The following is a 19,698-nucleotide window of genomic DNA, read 5'->3' as shown; positions in this document are numbered from 1 at the left end:
ACCACCACCACCACCACCACCGCCACCGCCGCCACCGCCGTCGCTGCCGCTGCCGCCGCAGCTGCAGATGCAGCGATCGACGCCGCAGCTGCAGCCGCAAGCGGTAACGTCCTATCGTTGTTCTACCGTTCCTTTGGTATCGCCGTCCTCATCCATCTGGTGAGATGCCCGACCTGTCATAGCGAGGGATTGTTAGACTGCTGCTCATGGCTTATTTCAAACCAACCGAGTTTCGAAAATGATTAATGATCCTTTAGTTTGGATGCTAATTCAGAATTGAACATAGGTTTATATGTATACATATACGCGCTAATATATACATCTTACATCAAAAATTAACACGATCCTAATATATATCTCTAGGTTACGAGTTGATATGCATAATTGAGAATTTCATCGAACATTTCACGTATACTCGTTTTTATCAGATTGAAACAAAGTACGGAAACAGAAGTCGTTGTGACTTTGATGAAATCAATTTGTCAAATGAAGAAAAATAGGATTGGAATTGGGAAGTCTTTTTATCCTCCTATTTATATAGGTAAATGATATCAATACTATATCAATCTTAATATTGTAAGAATCAACACGTATCTGGTTATTTACGATACGGACAATTCATATGGTTCCGTAAATTATACTTGCACATTCTTCGAGTTATCTCATTAAAGTTCTCGATTGGTAAATTATAGAAAAATCCAAAGTTATTCGTTCGGAAAGATAAATCTTCCTTTGTCGTTTTTGAGAAATTATATCGATCTTTATCTTTTTTTTTCTTTTTTCTTTCTTTCTTTCTTTTTTTTTTTTAAAGAAAAATCACGCGCATGGAGCCGACCCGTTTCTCGTTTAATGTAATTAGCACAGATACAAGCGAGACCGTCACGATATAATTCGTATATGAGTGTGCAAGTGCAACCGTGGTAATAGATTCGTGCTATACACGGTCGTTGAGTTTCAAGTTCCGTGAAAAGAAAATAGTTCAAGGGAAAGATGGAACGTGAAAAAAACGGGTGAGGAAAAAAAGAGAGAAATACTGAAAGGGAAATGCTGAGAATGTCACACTGTGTCTGATACGTCAAAGCGATTTTATCCGTCTCTACCACGAGTTATTTACATTTTTATTTATTTATTAAATTTGGAATAACTTGGACATTCTTTCGAATATCCATAAAGAACTAAATTAATTGATTACTTGAACTAAATTAATATCAGATATTATTTATATATATATATATATATATATATATATATATATATACCTAATTAACAAACTGAATATTAACAATTTTTAAACTATTAATCTCTCTTTCTACCTGATACAAATAAATATCTAACAAAATTATATTTGTCTGAAGGGGTTAAACTACGAGGCAGACGCTAAATATCGATCGAAGATTATAGACCGAGTGGAAATGTGTGCGTTGAAGGTGGTGTCAGGAGTCAAAGCAGTGGCAAGTGGCAAATGCAAGATTGTGTTACGGACGTGTCTATGTGGATATCAACGACGTAAGTGATTTTTGAATAATAAGAAACTATTCGAAGAAGAAATTAATCGTATACTTTTGAAGGACTTCTATTTAATCGTACAATTGAAGAATTTTTCTAAAAGAAAATTTTCCAAATTATCTGTCAGGATAAAAAAAAAATCATTTTCGTAGATTACAAAATTGGAATTAGGATTTTCAATACTTACGAACGTATATTCTAGGATAAAATTGCTAGAGAAGTATATATATATATATATGTATATATATATAATATATATACACACACACATACACATATATAACGTAAAGCTTGGTAACTTCCTTCGCACCTTATCAGAGATCGCTTTCCCTTCTCTATCGTATCGGTTTTCGACTTCCTACGGCCGTGTCGTCGAGCATATCGGCTCACCGAAGTGGAAGAAACTTTTTCCTCTTGCTCGTAGCGAGCATGAAACTTTATGAAACGTGTCCTATCTTCCGTGGAGGGATTCACGTGACATCCTTGGCTTCTCGACGGCTATTTCGTCTTTATCGACGTTTTCTGGGCGATGCATTTGAAAATAATAGTCACCCTCCGTTCCATTTTCTTCTCGACGTATTAATTTACGAACAGTTTCTTTACTTTTTGCTCGGGAATTTGATTGTAGAAAAGAGAAAAAGAGAGAGAGAGAGAGAGAGATAGATAGATAGATAGATAGAAAAAATTGATGATATATATCGATTCTTAGCTGTTCGTTAATTAAACATTCCTTTTGTCTATGTTGTAATATATCACTGTCACACACGCGTGATGAAAAATCTTCTGATTAGGCATACACGAGGTAGTACATGTAAGTTCATTGAAAATGTCATTCGATGACATATATTTTGTGTATTTCTGTATCTATGTATATAAGTTAGGCAATTTTCTCTACGTTGTAATAATAATGATTCGTTAGTCGATATAGATAAATCATTATGTGTATATATATGTGTGTATATATATATATATATATGTATATATAGGCAATTTATTTTGTTTTTCTGTTAGACAGCAAACTCAAGGCCCATCTTCGAATGTTGTTCACTTTCTTCCGACTATGTCGACAATGGTCGCCGTCGAAACATTAAATCTTAAAGGAATTCCTTCGCAGCACACATCCAGAGTCACTCATTAGATCCGTTAAAGTTGCCGTTTAAGAATATTCAAATGATCGGCACGAGTGCAATGTCTTCCTCGTTAATTCCCATTATCGAATCCTCGATACCAAACGGGAATTTTTCTCTCGGGAGTTTACGGAGATCGTCGTTTTAAGACGAGGCGTCTTATTTCCTACGTAGGAAGATTTATTTAACGTTCCGGAATCTAATAATACAACGCGCGACGAACCAAACGACAAAAGATGAGGGAACATCGCACGATGTATCAAACACGTTGAGAACACCAGAAATTATGTCCGTTGTTAATAAGCGAACCGAACGATTAGGCTCGACGTATATCCGACGTATACTGAACTTTGACTATAGTAATTCCTTTTATGAATACCTGATAGCCCGTCAAACGATACAACCTTTCTTATTTATCTTCGAGATCGTTGGAAAAGATGTGAGTTCCATAAAAGAAAAGTCGTCAGAAACGAAATGAAAGTAAACTCAACTCAATTGAAGTCAATTCAACTCAAGTCAAGTCAAGTCAAGTCAAGTCAAGTCGAGTCGAGTCGAGTCGAGTCGAGTCGAGTCTTAGTCGAGTCAAGTCGACGAGGAGTATCGAACACTTCCTCGAGTCTTCCACGATTACCTAGGTAACAACACTGAACTCGCTTCGGGTTGTCCGCAATCGAATTTTTCTTTCTCCCGTTTGATTCGGCTACGTCGTTGAAAGGATTTCGATATGGTTATCGAATAACGTTGAAATGAACGTGAACCACTGAGGATACGTGAATATTCGTACACCTGTGTAACGATGATCACGCGTACAGAAAGAATCTTCGGAGAGATCGTCGTGAAATTTCCTCTCGATGGTAAAGCATCACAGAGACAAGACGAGTAAAAGCAGATACGTGACACGATTCGAGATGTGATCGGGAGAGAATAAGAGAGCGAGTGAGAGAATGTCTGTAAGAGAGAGAGAGAGAGAGAGAGAACGAGAGAGAGAGAGAAAGAGAGAGAGAGAGAGAGAGAGAGATCGTACGAATCAACGGAGCTCGACTACGAAGAGCGTCGCCGGCACGGACGCACCCCATCGACGCTGCAGGGCGCAAGATCCGCGTTTTGTTGAGGCGCATGTGCGCCAGCCCGTGAGTAGAGCCGCATAAAGGAGCGGCGCACCTCCATTTTCCTCTTCCTCCCTCTCTCCCTCTGTCTCTCTCTCTCTTTCTCTTTCTTTCTTTCTCCGTTTTTCTCTCTCTTCCTCTCTTCCTCTCTCTCTCTCTCTCTCTCTCTCTCGTTCTCGTTCTCTCTTCTTCACCTCTTGCCACCCACCCTGTTTCTACCCCTAAATCACCCTCTCTCCTTCTCTCACCGACGATCACTGAGAAAAGCTCAGGCTCTACGTCGATGCCCGAATCTTCTTCGTGTCGATCGTTCAAACGGCGATCCTACAACACTTCGCTTAAACTCCAGGTGTCCCATCCTCGCCACCCCACCGGGACGATAATAAAGAATCGACTTTCCACGAGTGTGTTACGCTTTTCTTACTTTAATACACCCTGTATTCTCCGATAACAGCTTTTCCTTGAAAGAACCTTTTTCCCTCGACATAGTACTTACACATATACATGAACTTAACATTTCTGCTGGTACTACTACTATCACTACCTACTACTACTACTGTTAGTACTACTACTACCACTACTACTACTATTATTACTACTACTACTACTACGGTTACTACTACTACTACTATTACAACTACTATCACAGTCACTATCACACCCTTCTTCTCTTCTCTCCTTTCTTCTTCTTTCCCAAGGGTTTTCGTCTTCTCTACTACTATCGACGTCGTTTAGTTATTCGACCATTTAGATTCTGTCAAGATTAATTTCCTGTCAAAGATGAAATCCTCTAGTATTTCACTCGAATATTACATTTTACCATTGCTTTTCGAAAGTTAAACAGAAATTGATTGCCCAATCGTCTATTAATTTCCTCCGTAAGCGACGGCAACCACTTGTTGTCAGTCATCCCCCAGGGAAAGCTAATAATGAGAGATAAACAATTCGTTCTTTGGTGAAGTTACATATTTCGAATTTCTCGTTGTTGACAATGATTAGTTTTCACTTTAATTGTTAAATCGCGAATTGAAAGTGTTGATTAATAAGGAACGATTGTTGGTTTAACATTGGATTCACATTTGACGTCGGATTGACGTCAACGTTATTGTGGTATAGTAAGTAAAGCATTTAGAAAGTTGATTATCTTGTCTTTGCTTTTTTTTTTCTTATTATTTTTTTTTCTTTCTTTTCTTTTTTCGTTTTACTGTTGTTCTTGGCAAGTAACTTCGAATGTGTTTAAGTAAAAGTTTAAGTAAAAAGTGACGTTAGAGAGAATATTCTCGTCTTATCGTTTCATACAGGATGCATTAGTATTCTATTAGCTAGTCGTAAATAGTATCTATCGAGTACGTACCATAAATTAGAAGAATGCTTTCCTCTCCTCTCTCACGAGCGAGAGAAGCTTCAAAGTTCTTCCTGTACACGTAATCTTGCTCGTATTTTCTTTTTTTTTTTCTACGATTGACGTAGGAGTGTCTTCGAATATCACGAATTGTAATACGAATTGTAATTCAATCTCGTGGATCCTAAGATGCGTTTTTTATATATATATATATATTCCTTGAAATTGATAAGATTAGTCCAAACGAATGAGAAGTGAGTAGTTTTTTTCATTTCTTTTTTTTGAATCCTTTTAGTTTTCCTTTTAGGTTGATTAAACTCAAGTATAGTTATCGAACGTTTTTAATCATCTTAATATCATCACCTGTCGCATCTGAAGATGTACTTGATCATACGTGCCAAACTATGAACTTTAGCAATTACTTCCTCTTGCATCAGATTGAAACACATAGCGATGAGTGCCATACCTAATGCATCGTAATGAAGTAAAGATATGCACTAGGATTTTCTTTAAATAATATTGAAATATAATTCGACGCTCACCAAGCATGAGATACATGAAACAAAAGATGAAAGATAATTCGAGTCCTTGTCCCGAGTAAATTCTATCACCTGGTACTATATCACCAAATCCAATTGTTGACAATGAAACGAAACAAAAATAAGACCCATCTAACATGTTCCAGTCTTCCCATTTTGAAAATAGCAAAGCACCTGCTATAACGTACCTAACGATATAGAAAAATATATTTTATTCTATATATATATATATATGTTAACATTATTTTTTGGCTCCTATTTAATATCACGACTTACCCCACCATAATACCAAGACAAAGTGTTAATGGTACAGTTACTTGTTGTGGATCGTAATCGCAGCTACTGTTACCATCGTTGACCTTATTGTTCATACTTGCTTTTCCATTGATATTATTCATTTCTATTACGTTGATGTCTTCATAAACATTAGAAGTCTTTGTCTCTCCTACGTGCTGTTTCATTACAAATCGAATCGATTAATTAATTCGATCCTTAAAATAATATTTTAATACGTATATACCGACCTGCCATTGATTTCTTTGCACTTTCGTTTCTGTACGTAATTTTAATACTTCCAAATTAATCGGATCACGTGGTTTTTTATGACATCTATAAAATGTATCAACGAGATTAAAATGGATTGACAAGAAATCTTTATTGTTCGTATATCTTACTTGCAAAGGCAACATCGTGCGTAGATCCACTTGAAACTTCTCGCAAAAATATCTCCTATCTGGCTTAAATAAAGTAGGAACAATGGCATACCGATTATGGCATATATTATCGTACATAATTTACCCCATTTCGTCTTAGGACAAATATTCCCATAGCCTTGAATAAAACGAGAAAAAGGCGAGTGAAAATCCTTTCAATGCCTCATCAATTTGTTTAATTACAAATAAGAAAATAAATAAGAAGGAGATAGAACAAAAGAAATGATTGTTCTTACCGATGGTCGTAATGACAGTAAGAGAGTAAAGAAATGCACCCGCAAAAGTCCACTTTTTGTGTTCTTCGGTAACAACCTCATAACCGTCTCTTATATTTTTAACCATTTTTTGTTGATACCTCTCTAATATATTCCTAACTTCTTTTTTCCATAATCTCTCGGAGAATATGTTCTCCTACATGTAAAATAAATCTAATCAGATTCACCGTACTTCACAACCCTATGTCTTCGTTCTTTCGTCATATACACTGTATAAGGGTGTATCGTAATAGAGTAAACTTTGAAGATTTATTTTGATTAAACTATATGGAATACAAGAATGAGTTGTTATTCTTGTTATTGTTGTTATGATAATAATCAGCATATTTTATTCTCCCATTTAGTTGTTGCACATTCTGCGATATACACAGGTGCGCGATATATAAATTTTGTCTTTTACAAAACTGCAAATGCAGAAGTTGAGAAGAGTAAGGTCTGAAGATATAGGTGACCAAGCAATGTGTAATCATCGCGCTCGATTTATGCTTCTAGACATTCATAAAAACTTGAAATGTTACAAATCTGATGATTGTATTCCATATGGTATAGTCAAAACAAATTGTTGGATCAGTTTATCCTATTATGGTACAGCCAGGGATGTAAGGTTTTGGTGTAACCTTTGAAGTCAAGTCCCAAAGCTTAGCAGCCGTGATGTTTCTTTGCTTGACGACGTCACCGGATATGTCCAAGCTGTCTTTGGCCTCGATATAAGTGAACAGGAAAGCACCGACTATAGTATAACCTACGACGAGGCATACTACTCCAACGTTACTGAAGAGGAAGGCTATCAGTGTCCTGGTCCAGTCACATATCTTTTCGCTCCAAGGCTTCCGTCGTCGCCGTTTCCTTCTTTCACATTGATAACGATAACTTCCACGTTGCCACTGTCCATTCGTTGATGACGGTCTATGCAACGATTTGTTCGTTTCCATGATTCTTTATCGAAATTGTGACCTCAGTGATTTAATTTTTCTTTCTTTCTCTCTTTCTCTCTGATTTTTTTTTTTCTTAACTAACCGTGATATCTTCGAACGTGATTCTTTCGTGTTATTGGAATATATTGTAATTATTATGGATATAGTTTTCCCGATGATTTAATTTTATCTTTTCTTTTTTCTTTTTCTTATGTTTTTGTCTTAGCTAGCTTCGATTTCATCGATCATTTATCTCGAATTTGATTTTTACCTGGTTTGGAAACAGTAACGAATGAGACTAATTAAACGGATTTAAACGAGCTTATTTTTACCGATAGTAAAATTAGTATTGGAAAGATGCCATTGGTTGACATTTTCATATGATAAATTACATATATGTTTTCCATTTTTTCTCAGTTTCTTTTCTCTTTTTCTTTCTTTCTTTTTTATAGGGGTCTTTTTTTAATTGTACTTATCCTTGAAAAATATCATTTATCCTGACGTTATATATGTAACCGTTTTATATAGATCTTCCTTATCAAGGATTCCATACGAATAGTCCATGCTATCATTTACGTTCACTGATCCGCACGACCGGCAAATTGCAATGTCGGATTTAATAGAAAATGTCCGTATCGTCGTTCTCCCTTTTCTGCTTTTCTGAATTATATCTCAGTGGTCGTTTGCTATCGACTTTGTTGTTGTTATGATTTGCCGAGAATTCAAAAAGCGTGTATTCTCAGAGAAGCAAGTTGCTTGGCAGCTTGACGTTGACGATCTATTATCGTGAAATTATTTAGATCTGGCTAATGGAATATACGTAAAAAGAAATGATAGGAGATAAAATTTTTGAAAGAATAACAGAGAGAAGAAAAGTAGAAATAATCCAAGTTATCGTTTAACGATTTGTCCTAACGTTTTTATAATTTTCAATGCATCCAGTTAAATCGTTATAATCCTATCGTGTGATTATACAAGTCAAAATTTTTCTTTTCTTTTCATTTATCAAATATTATTATCATTGTTATTATTATTATTATTATTATTATTATCATTATTTTTCTTTTTTCAATAGATGAAAAATCGATAACTCAAATTAGTTGAGTATACATCGCGTTCATGTTTCAACACTTCAATCCTCATCGTTAGAAAATCATGATTCAATAACGATAATAATTATGATAATGATGATAATGATAATAATGATGATAATGATGATAATGATAATAATATTAATAGTAATAACAATGATAATATCGTGACGTACAATTAAAAAAAATATATCACGCACGTGATATCGCTAAAACGATATGATATATAGGATCGTATACCTATATACGACTTGTCACGATCTCTTACGTTTCTCTCGTTGAAATTTATATATCCTTCGATACGTTAACGTTTATAATCGTCGAATAAAAGCAATTATAATAAACGTTTCGACACGATACTCGCGTGCACTGCTTTCGAGAGGTGCCACCCGACGTACTAATGAAAATAGCATGGCGCTAAAAATAATCGACTTCTAGCTTGGATTCAGCGGCCTCTAGTCGCTAGAGTACGTATTGACTTAGCGCACACCCGTTAGCTTTTAGTTCAAATATAAAAAATAATATCAAGGGGAAATTGGATTATCGACATTTGTATCGTTTAAAGATAATGTTTCTTTTTACTCATTTATTTATTTATTTATTCTCTTATTTTGCTTTTTATTATTTTTATTATTTTTGTTCCATTAAAAAAAGACAATAGAAAGGACGATGGGAGAGCAGAGAGAGAGAGAGAGAGAGAGAGAGAGAGAGAGAGAGAGAGAGAGGAAAGATAAAAAAAATTAGCATCGACGTTCATCGAGATAAGAAGTTTTTGTTTGGTTGTTATCACATCGTTGTTCAAATTCATCCTCATCGACATCGTCCTCGTATTCTGCATCGTACCTGTAATCATCCTCACCGTCATCGTCATCGTCGTCCTCGTCGTCACTCTCTTTCAGTATACCCAAACTTTTCGCAACGCTTTTAACGTTATTGATCACTTCTTCTTGAACCAAATTGAAACTCATCGCCAATAAAGCGATTCCGAATAAAAGATACAACGAGCACAGAGCTATTCCTTTGTGAGCGTCTAATTTATTCGGCACAAAATCACCGAACCCTAAAATGATATAATTATTTCAATCGAAGGGTTCGCACACTCTGTTTTATCATTTCTTTCTTTTTACTTTTGTTTCTGTTTTTAATTGAATCGCTCGCATATGTCAAAAACCGATTAACTCGATAAGGAAACGATAAGAAAAAAGAAAATTGATTATGTTTATATATCCATATTGCAGATTATTTATGAATTATTTATTTATTAAGTGATCATAAAAATTTCGATCGATTAGAGATTTTTGAAAACTGATTATTAGAAAAATTTTTTTTCCATGTAAAATATTCAGCATCGATCTCACGATGGTTTGAAGATAGAATATAAAAAGAAAGAAAAGAAAAACAGGAAAGAGTAATTCTAAAAGCGAATCTTTTAACGCTTTTATCTGTGAAACGGTACAATTAAATCCATTAAACACGATTATCTCAATTACAGACCTATAGTAGTGAGAGTAATGAAGCAGAAATAAGCGCTGTCGAGAAAAGTCCACTTTTCCCATTTACTAAATAGACAAGCACCGCCCAATATATAACTAACAACGAGAAAAACGCAAAGCCAAATAGGCACTGGTTTTATCGGTTGTCTTTCTTGTTCGTCGGTTGTGGTGTAAAACTCGTAATCAACATCTATGTCATCGGAACAAGCACGTCGGTGCATCGCAAATCCCATTGGCGACATAATTCTCGGTAACGATGTTTCTCGCCTGTGAAAACGTGCTGGAACAAGAAAAAAAAAAACAAAACCAAAATAGAAAAGAAAGAAAAAAAACAGAAAAAGAGGAGCAACGATTTACGATCATCGATAAAAAAAAAAAAAAAAAAAGAAAGAAAGAAAGAAAAAAAAGAAAAAATACTTGGATCATTCTTCTTTTCTTTTATTTTCGTGTGGGTCTTTTTTTTTCTCTCTTTCATTCATGATAACATACAATATAATTCTATCGACTTTTTTACCAGTGGAATAATTACTTGGCGACCGTCTGATCCTTTCCGAATAATATCTTCTGTTTTGTTCGATTCCTGATAAATGGCCTGATGATAATTGATACGGAGTTGACAATGTTGCTCTCTGTGGAGGTGGAATAGCAGTTTCCACCGAATGAAATCTTCGTGGTAATGATCTAGTTATCAATGTAGGCTGTCTTTCGATGTCATCCAATTTATCTTCTACTTGTGCACGATTACCAAACTTGTTGACGTGTTCGGCTGTAGATATATATATATATATATATATATATATATATATATGCATATATATGTATGTATATATGTGAGTATATATATGTGCGTGCCATGTGTGTCTGTCACGTGTGTGCACCCACGCGCGAGTATATATGTGTGTCACAAATATGCGTATATATCTATATATGTTTATATATGTGTTCGCACGTATATATCGATAAATAATGTATAATGATGAGTATAAAGTATTAAATTCAATGAAAATCTTTACGTTTATTTCGTGACGTAGATTGCCATAAAAACAAATCATCGTCGACATCATCCAAAGCATATTTATTACATAGAACAGGCGAATGATCAGTTTCTACAGTTCCACTTGTTAATCTTCGATCGAGAGACTGAGTACCTAATCTAGGATTACCTGTTTCGGGAAATGATTCGATATAGTGAGAAATATTCAATCAATGGTTTTTTTCTTCTTCTTTTCCTATTACATAAATCCTACCTTTTGTTAATTTTAGAGAGGATAAAGGTATATCCGTATTTCTGAAAGAGGTCGTTGGCCTTAATGCCGTAGGAGAAGATAACTGATAAGAATAGATTCTCCTTTGGTCCATTCCATTCAAACGTCGAGAATTATCCCTGATTTTATAGAGAGAAAAGAACAAATTTGTGTGTGTGTGTGTGTGTATTGTGTGTGTGTTTGCTATGTGTATTGAAAATTTATATTTGGAAAATAAAACGACTATATATATATATATATACAGGATGTCTTATTTCAAACGATTATGGCTAAATATCTCCGATTCTATCGGTTTTATAAACAAATGTTAAAAATAAAAGTGATTTAAGCTATTAAAAAAAAAATGTAATATATCTATTGCAGTTATTTCATAGAGGGCGCTAGATACAGAAGAGATACAGAAGTCATAATCTTTTTAAATAGAAATCGATATTCTGAACGTACCGTGTTATCTAAACGAATTTTTGTTGGAAACATCTGTTTATACAATCAATGGGATCGGAAATATTCGTTTTCATACAGTTTAAAATGATACACCTTGTATATTGAATACCTGCAATCCGTATCCGAGTAAGAGGTTCGTGTCAAACCTTCGGGAATTCCTAATGTTCCATCAGCCGATCTCTGACTCAGCCTAATCGAACGTCGGAAAGATGCAGCTCTGTTGTTGACATCATATCGCCTAAAGAATTTGTGATTTTCTCATTTTCAATAGATCGAACATTAGATTAACGTAATTTTAATGAAATGAGTAATCACCCTGCTTGCCTTGCCGAGTAGGATCTTACTAAACTGGGACGTGATCGTCTCTTCTTTGGTGGCTTCGTACATACGTAGCAACATACTTTCCAATATAAGAATCTAATAAAAATTTAGAATAAAGATAAGCAAGACGAATAAGAAGAAACAGAAATTCCTTCAGAAATTCCTTTTTTTTTTAATTCTAAATACCACGTAAAGTATAAGGAAAAAATAAAAGAATACAAGAAAAAAGAAAAAATTTTGTTGAATCATATCTACATTCGCATAAATTCTCATAGAATCAAAACTAATTATAGAAGGAATGATTAATTCTGATTAATTCTTACCTAAAGCTCGATGCCATTACGTCACCGATGTTAGACAAACAGAGAAGCATCAAAGGTATTCCAACGACAGCGTAGAATATCGTGACGACTTTTCCATTTTTAGTTTTGGGTGCTATGTGTCCATATCCTGAAATTAAATTAAAATTTATTATATTATATAACATCCCGACGATCTATGTACAAATTATATATATATATATATATATATATATATATATATATATATTAAAAATTATAAATTGTATATATATAGTGGAAGTAAAAATTATGTGTGCGCGTGTGTTCATGCAAAGTTAATATTTGGTATTTAAATGATCATTCGACAAGGTCAGATTCAATGACTAAAGGATGATTTAGCGTTCGAGCATAAAACTTTCTTCACAGTCCAACTGGTCCATCTTGAATTTAGGTTAAGGTCATCAAGTTCCAGAATTCTAATAGGCTGATTAGTTTTATTTACGTATTATTTTACAGATTTCAGTAATTAGCTTATGTTCAAATATATATATATATATATATATATATATATATATATAAGTAAATATGTAAATGAATTTTGTCTCACTTGAAATACTTCTCACATGAAAAAGATTTGAAAAGGAAAGAGAAAAAAAATACAAGAAAAAAAGAAAAAAAAAGTTAAACAAAAGTTTTACCATATATATTATTTCGCAGATTTCAGGAATTAGCTTATATTTGAATATATGTATATAAGTAAATGCGTAAATGGATTTTGTCTTGCTTGAAATATTTCTCACGTGAAAAGATTTGAAAAGGAAAGAAAAAAAATTCAATGGAAAGAAAAAAGAAAAAGGGACAAAATGAGTTTTACTTGTGCGTCTGTGTTTGTGTGTGTGTGTAAGAAAAAAGAAAAATAACGAAAAAAAAAGAAACATTCAAAAAAGAAGATAAAAAAATAAAAAAGAAAAGAAAACTTCGAACAAAAGTCATTGTAAAAAGCATTCAATGTTTTTTTCTAATGTCTCTCACGTTGAGCTCTTATCTAATTAAAAGAAAAGAAAAAATGACGATGATGATAGTAATAATAATGAAAAAAATAGAATAATTTAATTTAATCGATTTTGCGAATTATAATTAAAATCGATCGAGGAAGACAGCATCAGGCTGTTTCTGTATCCGGCGGATGCAAAATGACGTAACGATCGAAAACAAAAAGGGCAGGATGAGCAGAACGTTCGATTTAGCATGAAACTCGGTCATGCGTTCCTTTGTCGTATTGACTTTATTTTTCATGTAATGAGGTTACTACCGGTCTCGTAACGCCATAGAAATACACAAGAAATCATAGGATGATGGTCGTAACTCAAAATGCAATGTCAAAATAAATCGACGTTCGATGATTATAAATTATGTATATATTAATTTATGTGTGTGTGTGTCTGTGTGTGTGTATGCGTGCGTGCGTGCGTGTATGTGTAATATTATACGATTTTCCTAATCGTTCTTAATAGAATGATTACCTTCCTTTTATTTACAAGTTTCTTCTATCTTAATCTCGTTGTTAGTACGATATGTTAGAACGATTAGAGTTAGATAAAGTCAATTAATGAATTAATTAATTTTCAATTTCGTTATAAAGATTTGATTACTTACTATTCATTTTATTAGTAAGAAGAACTTTGAAACGATTTCATAAAGCCAAGTACTTTATAATAGTCCTTGCGAATTTAATTACATTTGAAATTCTTACTCTTCTAAAATATATATAGGAGAAGGCGAGAGGTAGAGAAGGTCAGTATTTTTAAAGATTTTTAATTGAAGTATTTTATATGAATGGTCATTATTTATTGCATAATAAAATATCAGTATGTAATATAAATGACCAGTATTGCACCGATTAATACAGAAAACTAATTTCAATTAAAATATTTATAAACGTAATAATTTGTTAATATTTTGAACAGACGATCGATGTTAATAATAAATTCAGATGCAACACAAAAGCAATCCTGCCATTGAAATATTTATATTGATTACGTACTGATATTTTATTATAAATACTGACCAAAGTATTCATATATATCGACCATTTATTTTGCAAAATACATATTTATTATCGATCGATAAAAATACTGAACAAATAAATAAAAATAGGATAAATTTTAATAATCGTGATCTCTTAAAATCAACCGATGAATCATCATCATCACATCCAAAGCGATAACGACACTGTCCAACAAACTGTCTAACAAAATCATTTTAAAGATCTTTTTGAAGAAAACGAAAAGTGGTAGTTGGTTGGGAGAACCTGTATATCGATCATTATTATCTCAAAGGACCTCGACTTGAACCACATGGTACGTTCACCTTCCCACGTTGCATATATAAAGAGACGATTCACTTTCACTCTCATTTAGTTGCCTTCCAAAGGTTTTTGCGTTAAGAAAGTATTATCGTACTTCTTAATAACTGGTTATTTCAACAGTGTCGCAAGATCTCAATATCTTTTCAGAAGAAATTAAGTAACAATATGAGATTTTATATTTTTATATCTTGTGTCGTTGTCAGCGTTGTTTCCGAAAATGGTAAATGGATATGGGAGAATAACAATGGACAAAGTAGAACTACCAATATTGGAAATCCAAGGTGTGTCCAATATGAACAATGTCTAAAATGAACTATACCATTTTTGTCCGTGTTTTTATTTTGATTTTTTTCTTTTTCTTCTTTTTCTCTTTCTTTTTTTCTATTCGAAACTCGAATGAAAGGAACGGATTATATTTTCAACGATTGTTACTATTGTGTACGATAGATATCAAATACACGAGAATACCGACGATTTCGAGAACTTCGATACGGGTGGCCCATTCGTGGGATTCAGGCCAGAGAACATAGGATCCAGACCACAGCAGCATTCAGGCTCCTATGGTCATGGAAATAGGCCGTTCGTGACGACTTATCCGAATAACAACGGAGTCTTGGTAGGACCTGGTGGACCGACAGGAATTATTGGAAGGTATATATATATATATATATATATATATATATATATATATGTATGTATGTATATGTATATGTTATCAGTTTTCACATCCAAAATCTAATGCCTGATCTTACATTATACTTTAAACAATATTATAATTTACAAATGCTTCTCTACAAAATTAATAATTTCAGCTTATACTCATTTATTTGATCACCATAAAAATGTTAATGTAACGTCGTTGTTTAACACGTCGAATGTTATTGATATTGTTTAATTTAAAACGTTCCGAGAAACTTTGTTTTTCCTTCATTTTATTTGAAAGATTGACAGTATAATGTTCTGTTTTTTTTTTTTTCTAACAAATGAATTCTATTTAATAATTTTGATGATTAATGTAAAAAAACGGAAGAAAGAAAATTCGATACATCTTAGCCGCAAAAAGTAATGAAAGATATTAGATGTTATACATCGCGATATCTGTAAAATTGGTTTGGCCACTCAACGTGTTAATTAACGCCGAGCTAGTTATGAAATTTCGATAATGACAGGCCACATCCACCGAGCGGATCGATCATCGATTACGACGATAATTTAGATTCTGGACATGTACCCTTCCAATATCCAAAAGGGACACGTTATCGCGAATACGATACCTGCAAATGTAGATACAGTTTTAACTGTCCATCGGTTGGATTAAAATTCGTAAGTTTTTATATTAAAAAAATAAATAAATAAAAGAAACGTGTGAACGCGAATTTTGAATTTATATTATATAAAATATATATATGTATTTTTTTTTCTTGCTTTTTAGGGTGCTTGTGCAGATGGCAAACGATATTGTTGTTTCAACAGTAAAAGATATCCAACGTTAATATCAGGTGATCCACGTGACAGACATTGATCGTTTAACCACGTATGTACGTACGCATGTAAGTAAAAGATGAAAAGAAACATTTTGATTTACGAGTTTGATCATAAAGTAACTTTCAGATAAAATTTATTTCTGTACGTTTCAGTATTCTCGAATTAGTCACGACGAAAAAATAGATGCAACGTTCTACTATCATGGATTAGTTGACATTAAGTTGATGATGGATGTGAAAAGATTTATCGTGTTTCTTACTCGTAAATATCTATTTATAAAGATGGAAAAAAGATATATATGTATATATATATATATATATTATTTTTTCTCTCTAGTCTTTGTAAATAAACATTCATGAGCAAAAAATACAATGTAAATTAATATAGATCCTACATAGTCGCTACATAGAATGTCAATGAGAATTCTCGCGAATAAATTCTAATCGCATCGAATTTCTCTTACTACGTATATATTACTAAGTTGCCAAATCGTCTTTCAACATGACCTTCGACAACGTTTGAAGCTTAGAATAAATGAACTCCTTGATAGATTCAGAAATGTAATCGTGAGTCAAACTTTCAATTAATTCCATTAGTAGATTAGAACGTTATGTATACAGAATAAGAATATATGTATGTATGTGTGTACGAGTTTGACGATCTTTTCGATTACAAGGAGAAACTTCAAAGACTATCGTTGATTAATTCGATTGGAGTATTGATGAAATGCTACGTATGTATATAATATGTAAATATGTATGTACGAATGTATGTACGTGTTAGACGATCTCTTTCAACTCACCAATTGTCGTGATGACGATAATCGAATAGAAGAGGGCACCGGCGAAGGTCCATTGAATAGTATTCTCCTCTTCGCTTCCATCCCAACCTTCTTTTCTGAGTAATGTGAACAAATTGCTTTCGAAACCCTAAGAAAGGAAAAAAGAAAAAAAATATACGTACATATGTGCATGTACGCGTGATAAACTAGTTAGAAAAGTATAATGTAAATTATATTAATATTTCTTTTTTTTAATTTATCTTCGTAGACAAAAAATTAAAAAAAGAAATTTTCTTTTTCTCTCTTTCTCTACCTGTAACTCTCGTAAAGCGTCCAACGTCCAATTTTCTCGTACCAAAACCTCAACTTCCTTCGTTAATTTCCATAGCTTTTCCGTTATGTTTCCTCTTAGATACTTCACGTTTTTCTTTATCTATACGCGAAATGCGTTAAAAATGATAAAACACACACATGTATATATATATATATATATCAGGGTTTTAAAGATGAAATCAAATTTGTTTCGTGCGTCGAGAATACTTTATAGAAACTTTATTTTCTGCAAAACTTTAGAAGATATTTGGGGATGAACTGAAGATATATATATATATATATATATATATATATATATATATATATATATATATATAGACGCACGAACATACGTATATAACTTGACCTACATACAATATATACCTACCTGTTTCTCGTGATCTGCCTCAAGGGATTCAAAGGCATATGCACCTATGACACAATATGCCACAACCAAGGAGACCAACGTTACGTGAGAGAATACGCATCTGCTAAACTTCCAAAGAAGACGTAAGAATTTTATGCATCTCGAAGGTTTCTCGAGATCCGCAAATGGATCATATATCTCCAATCTTGCATGTGACATTTTACTTATCTCAAAACGACAGGATATTATCAGCGAACGCTTTCAATTCATGACGTATCAATTTATGAAAGACCAGGAAATAAATATCTATCGTTGCTTTTTTTCCCTTAAACTTTTTACGTGATCACTTTTTCGTTCTACTTATTTTAACGCTTATTGAATATATATTTCTTCATCGCGATGCCATGGACCACGTGTTACAACATCTTTCAATCCAAACGTTCCTCTCGTAGACGCGGAGATTTATTTTTGAAACTCTTTGTATATTATACGGATCCTTCGATAGACGGAGGAGGATATTATAAATGATTCAATGAAAATACATGCATACATACATACATACATACATACATACATATATGCATACATACGTTACGTAGGAGAACTTTTGGAAATGATATCACGGAAAATATAATAGTCAATCTTTCCTTATTTTTTTTTACGTACGCAATGTCACTTACTCAGACATATATATATATATATATATATATATATATATATATATCTCCGTGTGCCTTCATTCACAATTAAATAATAAACGAAAAACTCATTCGATTAGAAAAACGAATTTGATTCGGATATTACTCGAGTCTGATCGTCGATAATATTTTATTGTATATATTTTTGAAAGAAAGGAAAATAAAAGAAAGCAAAAAAAGAGAAAAATTTCGTCACACACTTTTTGCATATGTATATAAACCGTCCGAACGTCGACGTCGTCGTCCACAAGTCTCAGTATCTCTTTCTCTTTCTCTCTCTCTCTCTCTCTCTCTCTCTCTCTCTCTCTCTCTCTCTCTCTCTCTCTCTCTCTCTCTCTCTCTCTCTCTTCTCGTTAACACGAGAGACACACTGGGAATAATCCTCGGCACGAAACTAAGACAGTGGAGACCGTAACATAACCGAGTTTCATCTCCCGAACGGTTGTTCCAAATTTATCCTACCACCGCCATATCGTCGGATTTTCGTCTGTAAACGAAAGAGCCAAAGCGGATCCACCTACAAAAGCGGTAACGAATGTAGTTAGTTCCTATAGTATACGAAAGTAGATATACATCGGTTAGAAACAAAAGCATTTGTCAGCCGTAAATACCACGTTTCAGACACAATTAATAGTACTTTAGTTCTTTAATATATGTTTTACCGACGTGTGTTACTTGCTTGACATATATAGAAAATATTTTTATAAAAATTTTTCGAAGTATTTTTGAAAGAGAGAAATGAAAGAATGAAAAAATATCAAGATATTATTTTTATGGATTTGTAATATTAATACACACATATATATATATATTTGTATACATATCATATATATAATACTATATATTGTATTATTGTATGTATGTATGTATATATATATATAAATAAATAAATATTATGTATAATATTGCATATGTAATTATAAAATTGTTTAATTATTATAATTTAAGCACTATACGGGCCAAAGTATTCGAAGCAATGTCTTCAAAGAATATTGCAATGATTGGGTAATACTGTTCGTAGCAACGAATCTAATCATACTTCATCTATGTCAAGGTATGCATACGTTTTCAAAAGCTGTTAAGACAATTTTATATATCGGTTAATCAAATTCAACCAAAATCAAACAAAGCGTTATCGATTATATTTGATTTACTCGAACGCCACGAGATTGTTTTAGAGAGATTAAAGCCTATTAGTTTACATATCAATTTTTTTTATTCATATATATATATACACCTATATATATGTGTGTATGTGTGTTTATTTTAC

The 19,698-nt window shown here is 33.1% G+C and overlaps 3 protein-coding genes across 8 annotated transcripts; 1 reads left to right on the top strand and 2 right to left on the bottom strand.

The window, feature by feature from the left end:
• Positions 1-35: 35 nt before the first annotated feature.
• On the bottom strand, positions 36-9,143 carry LOC122637685 (TWiK family of potassium channels protein 7). Of its 2 annotated transcripts, XM_043829999.1 has the most exons (12): positions 8,882-9,143; positions 7,915-8,300; positions 7,226-7,793; positions 6,570-6,744; positions 6,295-6,451; positions 6,145-6,229; positions 5,897-6,072; positions 5,624-5,808; positions 5,094-5,547; positions 4,351-4,662; positions 1,817-2,799; positions 36-173 (listed from the first exon to the last, which is right to left on the bottom strand). In XM_043829999.1, exons 3-9 carry the CDS (start codon positions 7,538-7,540, stop codon positions 5,441-5,443), a joined length of 1,200 nt encoding a protein of 399 aa, XP_043685934.1. In that variant the 5' UTR covers positions 7,541-7,793; positions 7,915-8,300; positions 8,882-9,143; the 3' UTR covers positions 36-173; positions 1,817-2,799; positions 4,351-4,662; positions 5,094-5,440. The 2 variants fall into 2 exon arrangements, with proteins under 2 accessions (XP_043685934.1, XP_043685927.1); XM_043829992.1 differs by having other exon boundaries at positions 7,226-8,328.
• On the top strand, positions 167-16,723 carry LOC122637696. 2 transcript variants are annotated; one of them, XM_043830012.1, is made up of 7 exons: positions 167-541; positions 1,356-1,506; positions 14,989-15,066; positions 15,233-15,436; positions 15,955-16,108; positions 16,218-16,335; positions 16,423-16,723. In XM_043830012.1, exons 2-6 carry the CDS (start codon positions 1,463-1,465, stop codon positions 16,305-16,307), a joined length of 570 nt encoding a protein of 189 aa, XP_043685947.1. In that variant the 5' UTR covers positions 167-541; positions 1,356-1,462; the 3' UTR covers positions 16,308-16,335; positions 16,423-16,723. The 2 variants fall into 2 exon arrangements, with proteins under 2 accessions (XP_043685947.1, XP_043685957.1); XM_043830022.1 differs by lacking the exon at positions 14,989-15,066.
• LOC122637649 lies at positions 9,285-18,614 on the bottom strand. Of its 4 annotated transcripts, XM_043829942.1 has the most exons (12): positions 18,321-18,614; positions 17,752-18,226; positions 17,365-17,484; positions 17,073-17,199; positions 12,460-12,586; positions 12,131-12,232; positions 11,925-12,053; positions 11,354-11,490; positions 11,120-11,269; positions 10,621-10,872; positions 10,108-10,386; positions 9,285-9,673 (listed from the first exon to the last, which is right to left on the bottom strand). In XM_043829942.1, exons 2-12 carry the CDS (start codon positions 17,947-17,949, stop codon positions 9,354-9,356), a joined length of 1,941 nt encoding a protein of 646 aa, XP_043685877.1. In that variant the 5' UTR covers positions 17,950-18,226; positions 18,321-18,614; the 3' UTR covers positions 9,285-9,353. The 4 variants fall into 4 exon arrangements, with proteins under 4 accessions (XP_043685877.1, XP_043685869.1, XP_043685886.1 ...); XM_043829934.1 differs by having other exon boundaries at positions 17,752-18,614; XM_043829951.1 differs by having other exon boundaries at positions 10,636-10,872; positions 17,752-18,614.
• Between the last annotated feature and the right edge of the window lie 1,084 nt (positions 18,615-19,698).

This window comes from Vespula pensylvanica, chromosome 1, assembly GCF_014466175.1.
Source record: "Vespula pensylvanica isolate Volc-1 chromosome 1, ASM1446617v1, whole genome shotgun sequence".
NCBI classification, from domain to species: domain Eukaryota; kingdom Metazoa; phylum Arthropoda; class Insecta; order Hymenoptera; family Vespidae; genus Vespula; species Vespula pensylvanica.
This window is presented reverse-complemented; position numbering and strand designations above follow the sequence as displayed.